At 39.3% G+C, this 9,717-nt stretch overlaps 1 protein-coding gene across 2 annotated transcripts in view; it reads right to left on the reverse strand.

The window, feature by feature from the left end:
• KBTBD8 (kelch repeat and BTB domain containing 8) overlaps nucleotides 1-6,847 on the reverse strand; it is a 14,974-nt gene extending 8,127 nt beyond the window's left edge. Inside the window, exons 1-3 of one of the 2 annotated variants that reach the window (XM_019504797.1) lie at nucleotides 6,641-6,847; nucleotides 4,632-5,746; nucleotides 129-530 (exon numbers count right to left, since the gene is read on the reverse strand). In XM_019504797.1, coding sequence (XP_019360342.1) covers nucleotides 129-530; nucleotides 4,632-5,746; nucleotides 6,641-6,789 — 1,666 coding nt within the window. In that variant the 5' untranslated portion in view covers nucleotides 6,790-6,847. Of the gene's footprint in view, nucleotides 1-11; nucleotides 531-4,631; nucleotides 5,747-6,640 lie in introns of both variants that reach the window. The other variant, XM_019504798.1, reaches the window with a different exon arrangement.
• Between the last annotated feature and the right edge of the window lie 2,870 nt (nucleotides 6,848-9,717).

Genomic DNA, 9,717 nt, shown 5'->3' on the forward strand with positions numbered 1-9,717 from the left:
TTTTAAGACATGTTTTCTCTAGCATCAGATACCACTGAAATCACTAAGGCCTGTTACCAAATAACATTAAATAACTTTCTGAAGACACTGTGGATACAATTTAGCAACAACACATTCAAAATGCCGGCCTAAATCCCAGAGCCTATCTGGAGTCTCGTATACCTTCTGCCACTGGTCAGTAACCTCATCGTATTGATATAGTGAATTCTTCCTGCTGGTTCTGAAAACGTGTTCTTCAACAGTGACTTGAGTAGCTCTGACAAACAAATGGAGTTTATTTTTGAGAAGCACAAGTTTAATGTATGGATTAATAGACTGATCACATGGGAAGTCTTTTTTTCGAGTCCACTTATTTTGTTCAATATCATAGGCCTCTACGGTAAACATACGCTGATGATTTCCACAGGTTCCAGCTATGTAGTAGATGGAGTCATGGTATACAGCTGCCAAGCCTTGGATTCTAGGCACAGTCATTGGGGTTAAAAAGCCCCAGTAATCTTTCTGAGGATCATAGCAGAGGAAAAATTCTCCTAAAAAGGAAAGAACCCAAAAAGTATAAGAATATTGAAGTTACAATTTTTTTTAGACACTGAACACAAATCCAAGTGGGTCCCAGACTAAAATCAGAACTTTTTTTCTGTTCTCTCCCTCTAACCATTTACATACATTGCTCCCAAAAAAGCAAACTTTATACCTAGTTTCTTAAGAGTGTTAACAGCCGATAGAGCATAAATCCCTAAAGAGCTTCTCTCTAGGCTGAAATGGAGTGTTTGAAGGCTGCCAACATTGAAAGGCTTTATGTGCAACCCACCACTTTTAACCAATGCTTGAGAATCTGGGGTCAAACCTTTGCAAGACTTTAAAGCGCTTGAAGCATTAATCTGGTTCCTTGACCTCTTGGTAAAATTAATACTAATAATCTACAGTTCTTAGAATAAATTGCTTGAAACCTGAGCAAGTATTTGTGTGAATTACACTACGTACAGATTTGGAAACGGTATGTGGTGAGTGCTAGCAAAGAAACAGCTTCACAAATCACATGTTGATCCATTTAAAGACATTCCAAATGGATCCTTGTGTGAACCTGCTAATTCACTATTTTCATGGCTAAATAGTATGAAACTGTATATACTGAGTAGAGATTAGAATCCACAGGCTAAGGATGGCAGAAGCTCAGATGCATGGAAATAAGATGATGCTATTCTAACTAGGTAAGTATAACGCAGATTAAAAACAACCCGCCATCTCAACACTCCCACATATTTGGAAAGGCTACTTTTTCCCATGCACAAGAAGGTACTTCAAATTATACCTTTCATATATGTTTTAAGTACACCTGCCAAACCACATTACAGATAAGTACTCTTCTAGCCCAATTAAAACAAGGAATGAGGAAAGAAAGAAAGAATGGTAGGAGAGAACAAAAGGGGTGGAGTTTAGTTTAAAAGACGAGCGAGATGAGTAATTACTGCTTTCTCCACTGTTAAATTTTGCCTCCATTTAACATCTCTTGATATTACATTTGTATTTCAGTTGGTGTTAAGAATAACATCAGGCCTCACACATGCTTCAGTTCTATGGGGTCTTTTGTACTTGAGTGGGACAATTGTACATTTTTGACAAGCACACAGAACTACTTAGAAGAATCAGAGATGTGGGATTCAAAAATTTCTGGAAAGTTTTCCAGTGCTTTATTTTTCTGTGGGAATTTTCCATTTTTAAAAATTCATTGTTTCATAAAATTCATTAGTAACAACAAATGGATGCCAATACAATATTAGGTAAGCCTGACAAAGTTGTAATTAATGTTTTTCAAGTGATTATCCCTAGGAAGTGCGTAAGAGAGTACATATATGTTTTACTGATTTGTAAAAATGATGGTAAATACACTCACATAATAATCCAAACCAAAAACCAAGTTATGAATTCACCTAATTAGTTGTGCAGGTCAAATCAAAATCAAAGCACAGCATATCATGCACAGTTCTTTAGGTGTACTAAAATTAGTGTGTCAGCAGTTTTCAGTGCCTTCATTTTTTTCTTAAATTGAAAAAAAAGTATAAGGGAAGTACATGCTATTGTGCATTGTCTTTACATTTTTTACAAGTATTCCAATAAAAATTATTTCTTTCCACATAAGGCTTTGAATTTGTTTAAATATAACATTTAAACCATATTAAGTGTGCTGTATTTAATTTTTTTCCTAATCAAATATTTCAGTTAAAATATTTATGGCTATTGGGACATTAAATTTATGTGGGGGTACTTTTTTAGTTTTGTTTACTAAATACAAGTCAAATAAACATGCTAAATCAGATCACATTCTATTTAGGGCACTGGAAAATTTTCCAATTCAAAGTTTTCTGGAAAACCCACATCTCTGGAAAGAATTACAACAAATACTGTGGTGCTTCTTTCTATCTAATAAATCTTGAAGACTAAAATTCTTTACACTAATATTTCAATGAAACTCAAGCATATTCCTCTACTCATGAGATTCTGCAGAGAAAACAATATTTTCATAATGCAAAGCACGGGGGACTGGATACATTTCCTTATTTGTGCAATTACTAAGTTCATCCATAAAACAAACCAAAACCTCAACGGTTACAGGTGCATTTATGCCTCCTGTAAACTAAAAAAAGCAATATTCTGATCATGAAGTTTATAGACATATGGTCCATTTGACCATAAAACTTCTATAGTGAATTTTCTTAATGGATTATTTCAGGTATAGTTAAGTACGGCAGACTGCATTACAAGCTTTTAACAAGATGCTTGCAATTTTTAAGTAGCTCAGTGAAAATATAATGGGATATTTTAACTACATCAAATCTACTACTGACACTTCATTCAATATGACACTGTGAAATAGTCATTTAACTTAAACCAAGTAAAAAGCAGACATATTTAGAGATTCCGCTGATAGTCGAGAACCACTTCAAACTACACGTTATTTCTCTATAAAGTGAGTAGGGAAAAACTAGCAAAGGAAATACAAGAGGGAAAAGCAGATCTCACAGGAGTCTAACACTTCCATTGTGGGGTGTAAGTGCATGGTGAGAGGGGGAGCATTGCACTGTTTCTTTGCATGCCTACAAATAGTTTCCTCCAAGTTCTTCCATGTGCCTGCCCCTACAAGTTAGAAATAACCGCCAGCAGAGGGCCCACTGATAACCAGGCCTTTACAGGTGCTTCTAGATCTGTCAAATTTCTCTACCTATGCTGGCCCATTTCAAGGCCCACCTGTTGGTGTTTTCCTAAAAAAAAGAATGATTTGTCCTTTAACCCTTTACCCACTTGCATATAATTTGTAGACTAGTTGAGTAATTTTTATATGGCTATCCCCATAATACACAATATCCAGACTAAGACACCAGAAGGGAAAATACAGCAGATTTTTGCTTATCTGAATCCTGCTTATATAAACACTCAGACTAAATGAACTCCCAGCTTGGTCACTAGAATTGCACAAAAAGCAAATACTTGTGCTTCTTATACTAGATTCTGTCATTACATCGCAATTTGTTTTCTGGACTGCAGTGCATGCTTCTTTTTTTACATTCCACTTGCTTTTTTTAGTGCTATTGTATATTATAGATGTCTTACATATCTGGACATTTCACATACATAAACAAGGGATGGTCCCACTAGGTTCTGATAAGGAGGATCTACTATGTACTTTTCCTCCATGGAAATGTAGAGCTATACACTACTGATATCTTTCTTAAGACATCTACATGTTTATTCCAGTCACCATTGTCTATTCTGGTGCAATGGTCTCTCTGATGGAGATATCAATATTAATCCCAAATCTCTGTTTCAGCTAGATCACATGGGAGCTGAGATGCAGGACATGGATATATTCATAGTGAAAACTGAGTGTTCATTTTATGTGAGAAGGAAGTAAAAGAAAGAAGATGAACAGTGCAGGAAAATTTTTAGTCTAACTTGCTGACTCAAAGGAACAGAATTAGCCAGTTTTGGAAGGAGTCATTATCCACCACTTAATTTTCCATTAACTTAATTATACCAGTTAGCAAGTTGGGGGGAAAAGAGTGATTTAAAAAAAGAAGAATGTATTGCAAAGAAGTCCTTGTTCAACAGACAAAATTTAGCTTAATTAAAATTTGAAACAGTTAAAATGTTTGGGTAAGATGATGAAATTTTAGCAAACAGACTTTACCATCAATATTCTACTATTATTTTGCTCAGAAGAAGTGAAGCAAGACTGATTTTTGTCTGAATCTGCAAAGTAAAAATTAGTGACACTGTCTCATAGTATTAAGCCTGAAAAAAATGTTTGCATATAAGCCACGGGAAAATGTATGCTTATCTTTAAGTTCTAGAAGGATTCAGTTCATACACATGACCTTCTCTTTTCAAAATGGATTCATGTTGTGGCACATAAAAACACATTTGCCTAGAGATACATTTTGAAATAACACTATATATACACATTTTACGTGGATTCTTCTCCATTGCCCCCACTAAGTTTCTCTTTTTCAATCCCTAAATAAAGTAAGAAATGAGAACTTTCCATGGTGCTCAAGGGAATGGAGATACTGGGACTGGAAACCTCCAGTTCCTATTGAAAACACGATATCACTTACACTGCTATGGCACCTTACCCTGTAAAACATAGATGTTATCTTTATACTCCACAGCGCTATGAAATTCCATTGCTACAGGCATTGGACAGACAGCTGTCCAACAGTTCTCTCTGCTGTCATAACATTCCACAGACTTTAGCGAGTTTCGCCCATCTCCTTCATAAACACAACCACCTATTGCATACAGTTTACCACAGCAATGAACCAACTTGCAGCCTATTCTGGCTCGCAACAAAGGAGGTTTAGGTATCCATCTATTGCCAGAGTGATCATACATCCAAAAGTCACTCTCTGCTCTGTGGTCTATGGAGATCTCACTGCTGCTTGGCCTGTAACCCCCTGCAATGTAAATATCATTATCAGGTGATACAAGAATTCCAACCTCCCTCATGTCATTTGGTGGTTTGCATAGTTTAAACACTCTCCCTGTGACCGAATCTAAACAAGGCACTGTTTGCTTCTTTCCTGAGTGTTTGTGGGCAGCATCAAAGCATATGATCATTTCAGATGCAGTCATTCCAAGCCGTTGTGTGTAGCCATTGGCACTAGGTTGTCCCTTCTGTACACAGCTTTTGGCTATAGCCTGTGCAAACATGGGAGGGATTTTCTCTAAAAATGTCTCGTCCAACAGAGGCATACGGATGCATTTGGCAAATATTTCTGGAAGGTGCACTTCTCTTTTATTTCGCTCATGTTCAAACCACCTTATAATGCTGTCATAAACATGCTCTTCTTTGTCTACATTTAAGTCATCACTGTCCAGTATACTTATCAGTTGGTCTTTTCTCAGCTGGAGAAACTCTTGCTCTTTGGTGACACTCAGAAACTTTTTACGAATGTAGTCTTGCGATCTGTGTTTGAGTTCTTGATGACCATAATGATCAGCAAAGATAAACACTCCAATAGAGTTTTGTGGGTCCAAATGACTTATCATATATTTAGCACACTGATCTTGTATGGAAGGGATCTGGAAGATACTAGCTGCAGTAAACAAAGCTTGAACATTGGCCTCTGTCAGCATTACTCTCGAGGTATATGCATAGTTCAGTACTAAATGCATCGACTCTGCTTCAACACCAACTATACGAACTTCTTTCTGTGTACTCTCTGTAAGGCCACTAGTGAACATAGATCTGCAAAAGAAAGATTTGGCAATTTATTTTCAAATCCCTTTCAGCTACAGGTCTAAAAAAAAAAAACAGACAATATTATACTTAATCATGACATGCATGTCATACTAACAGGGCACTTATAATCTTCGCTGACACTGTAATAGAGAGACAAGAATTTCTTAGGGTGATCTCTTTTATTAGACCAACTATGTGGTTGGGATAAAGTTAGACAAGCGTTCAAATGCAAGACAGTCTTCATCTGGATTCCTGTGATCAGAGACGTGATGAAGTCTGCCTTGCATCGGAACGCTTGTCTAACTGTCTAAGCAATTTTTGCCTTTAGCATAATTTCCAGACCATTGTGGCTACAATATCACTTGTATACTACTGGACATCAGAATGTCATGGTCAGCTACCTACAGTACAGTTCTGCTCTTAGCAACTCAAAAATAGGAGACTGGCATTCCATATTTAACTCTCACTAATGAACCTATATCAAGCCTGCTCAAATTTCATATAGGTAGACTCTCACCCCCACCCCTGAAATTGCCAATATGCACGCTCAACATGGAATCTCAATATCTGATGTACTGCAAGGTACTATGTTAAAATGTGCGACCTAAAAAGGAAGTCAGTTTTGAATTATGATAGCCTGACGTCAGGGGTGCTCAGTATAGCTTTTTTAACTACATGAAAGGGAAATCATATTCAAGGCAATTTTGATTCAATAAGCAGGTGCTGCTAATTCTGCTGCTTACTAAATCTGTAATGTCACCGTCATCAGTTACAGGAAATAAAGTTGCAGATGGATATAAGAATTTTTAATTACTCATAATTAAAGTATTAAGCAACAGAAGTAATTTGCTGTCATTTTTCATTCAATAACTACTAGCACAAGGAACTCCATATCTGTACCTGAAATAAGGACTGATTGCAGCAAGAACATTCCTATGACAGGAGAATGTTTTCCCATGATCCACCTCCACTACAATATCTGTCAACTGTCCTTCATCATACATTGTTTTAAGTTGCTGAAGAATACTGCAAGCGTGGAAGGGGTCCATTCCACTGCTGACTGTGTTTGAAGAAGGAATTCCATTCAGGGTTTGTGAAAATTTACTTGGTTCTATAAAACAGAAAACCAAAACAAACTTATTACATTGAAAAAAGCAAATGCAACAGAAGACACGATCAAGACTATATGCATATTTATGTACCTCCTCCCATTTTCAAAAGTGATTAATGATGATTAAGCACCATTTTTTTTTAGTTTCACAATCTACTACAACAATAGGGAAAAACTACAAATTGGTTTTAAAAGGAAACAACTATGTAACAAATGTCGCACTTGTTTATATATAACCTGTCACTCAGGTGTCCTGATCCCTACGGACTTGTATGAAAGTATTACTAACCCATTTGACAGAAATGCAACACAAGACAGGTCTTAGGCCTAAGTTCTGCACACTTTTATAAATGAGCTTAACTTGTTAGTCAGCTGGTTAAAAAAAGAATTGCTGGCTCCTCATTTTCACAAATGACTACAAAAAGTGTATATTGCTAAAATACCTTTCATAATTTCAATAACAATCATACAAGCAATAGCATACAAACAGGTTCACACAAAATATATAGTTACTTTATAATTGTATTTACATTAGAAACCAAGCTCTGTTTACCACTTAAATCATTATTCCAGTGTGAAAGGACACTACTTCTATTGTGAAAGAAAATGAGGAAAAGCTATATGCATTGAAACAACATGTGACAAGTGCTTAATCAACTAAGCCCACAGTGAAAATTGAGCAATGTTTCAAGTGCAAAAACCTGTTTCATTAGGAAACAAGTTTTCTACTCCACAACAAAAGAAACTCAACAGGAAAAATGAAGTGTTAAAAGCTGCAAGTCAGACAATGCTGCTGACTGCACAGAAAGTGTCCATAATGCATGCAGGGCTAAACAAAAAAGGGATGTGATGAATGGGGAGATTTAAATCCTGTCTCATGGCTCTGGGCAGCAGCGACAATTTCCCTTATTCACAATTCAGGCCTTGCGCCCACCCAGAGCCCCAAGGAAATCAATAGGACTCTCCTGTGCCCATGATTGTGCTGACAGCCATGGGGGCCTAACATTTTCAATATCTCACTGAACCACTCCTAGGAAAATCTTACAGAATCCAGCCCCCTTTTCAAAACAGGAACATTTTAAGTGTTGCCCTTAAAACTGACTTCCCACAACAAATACACCAGACATGACGACTCCCATATCCTGAACTGGAGTATACAGCCCTCAATACAGCAGGCTACCTGGGCTTGAAGGCTGTCAAGAACAACACTGACATGTTCTACTTGGACACTCTGCTTCCTGCAGCCCCTTCATAGCATCAGATAAAGCCGCTGCTTATGAAAGCTTATGCATCTATGATTTGATTAGCCTTTTTTGGGGAAAGCCTTGCCTGCCTTATATGCAACCATTAAACAGCAAGTTCCAACTCCTTAACTTCAACTCTCAGCCCTTCCCTGTACCTCTGGCAGGGCCTGGAGACCCAATTCAAACTCTGGGGGGATGTAAGACAAATGCACTTCCTCCCTCCATGCCTCAGAACAGGCTATATATCTATGTGTTTCCACTCCTAGACACTCGGCACTGCCTAAGTCAGTGGTTTTCAACCTTTTTAGATTTGAGACACCCCTCAATAGACAAAATGCCAAGTCTAGTTTTCACTCATCTTTTTTTTTCTTAAAACTAGAGAACAGTAATGGAGCAATTCTTCCATTGCACAGATCTCAGAAAGGCCACAATGGGGCAAAATGTTTTGAACACTATGGCTTCCTCTTTGAAATCTCTGGGTTTATGTTGCGAATCATGTTTGTGCACCCAACAGTGCTAAAATTGCCCAGCACCCATGAGAGGATCTCAACGTGAAAACCACTGGACTTGAATGAGCAGGTGGGGGGTTGACAAGACCCCAGCTCAGAACCACCAGTGTAGGATCGAATAACTCTCCTGATGATTAGTGATACGAAGGAGCTGCCATATGAGGAGAGACTAAAGAGGTTGGCTGATTCAGTTTAGGAAAGAGACGCTTGAAGTGGGGGCAAGACAAGGGTTTACGAAACACTAAATAGCGAACAGAGAGTCAATGGGGATTTATTATTTACTGCCGATCTCTGTCAGTACGAGAACCAGCCGTCACAAAATGACACCAGTAGGCAGTAAGTTTAAAACCAACAAAAGGAAGCTCTTTCATGCAGAGCATCATTCAAGTGTTACATTAGGTCTTGCGCTGTCAGGGCGGGTGGCGGTTTTACAAACAGTTTAAATTACAGATTTGCATGGGAGGGTTTGGGCAAGGCTGAACTCGCCCCAGGCAGGGGTTGGACTAGATATGACCTCCGCAGGTCCCGTCCTGCCCCACGTCTCTCTTTTCTTGCCATGTGGCACTCCTTACCACCAGAGGTGGTGGAAACTGACAGTTTGGGTTGACTCAAAATGGGACTGGAGCAATTCTGGGAGGAAAGGGGCCACTGGTGAGTGTGGGCATCAGGGGCCCCGACCCCCCGCATCCTAGACCTCAAATGCAAGTGGGAGAGAGGAACTGGGGAGGGGGAAGGAGGGAGGCAGGGGTGTGAAAAAAAACAACCCCGGTCAGTCACAGCTTGTGCTGCTGAGGGGGCCCCATGGGGGGACCTGGGGAGCCGGGACCTGCCCGGGAGTCGTGCAGGGGGGCAACGGAAGCAACCCTGGAGGCCCTTGGGCACCGCTTGGGAACACCGCTACCTCTTTCAGCTCCACTCTCATTCCCCCCTAAGCCCCCCCCATGGGAACCGCCCCAACTGGCTTCCCAGGCCTTCCGCTTTGCCCCCACAGCCCTGAACCAGCTCAACACCCCCCTCCCTAATTCCCATCCCCCTCACAGCCCCCCTGGCTCTGGGCCCCCCTCACATTGCCTCCCCTGCCCCTCCCCCCTCACTTCACCACCTCACATGACC

This window comes from Gavialis gangeticus, unplaced genomic scaffold (assembly GCF_001723915.1).
Source record: "Gavialis gangeticus isolate Ggan-Ray unplaced genomic scaffold, GavGan_comp1, whole genome shotgun sequence".
Lineage (NCBI taxonomy): Eukaryota > Metazoa > Chordata > Crocodylia > Gavialidae > Gavialis > Gavialis gangeticus.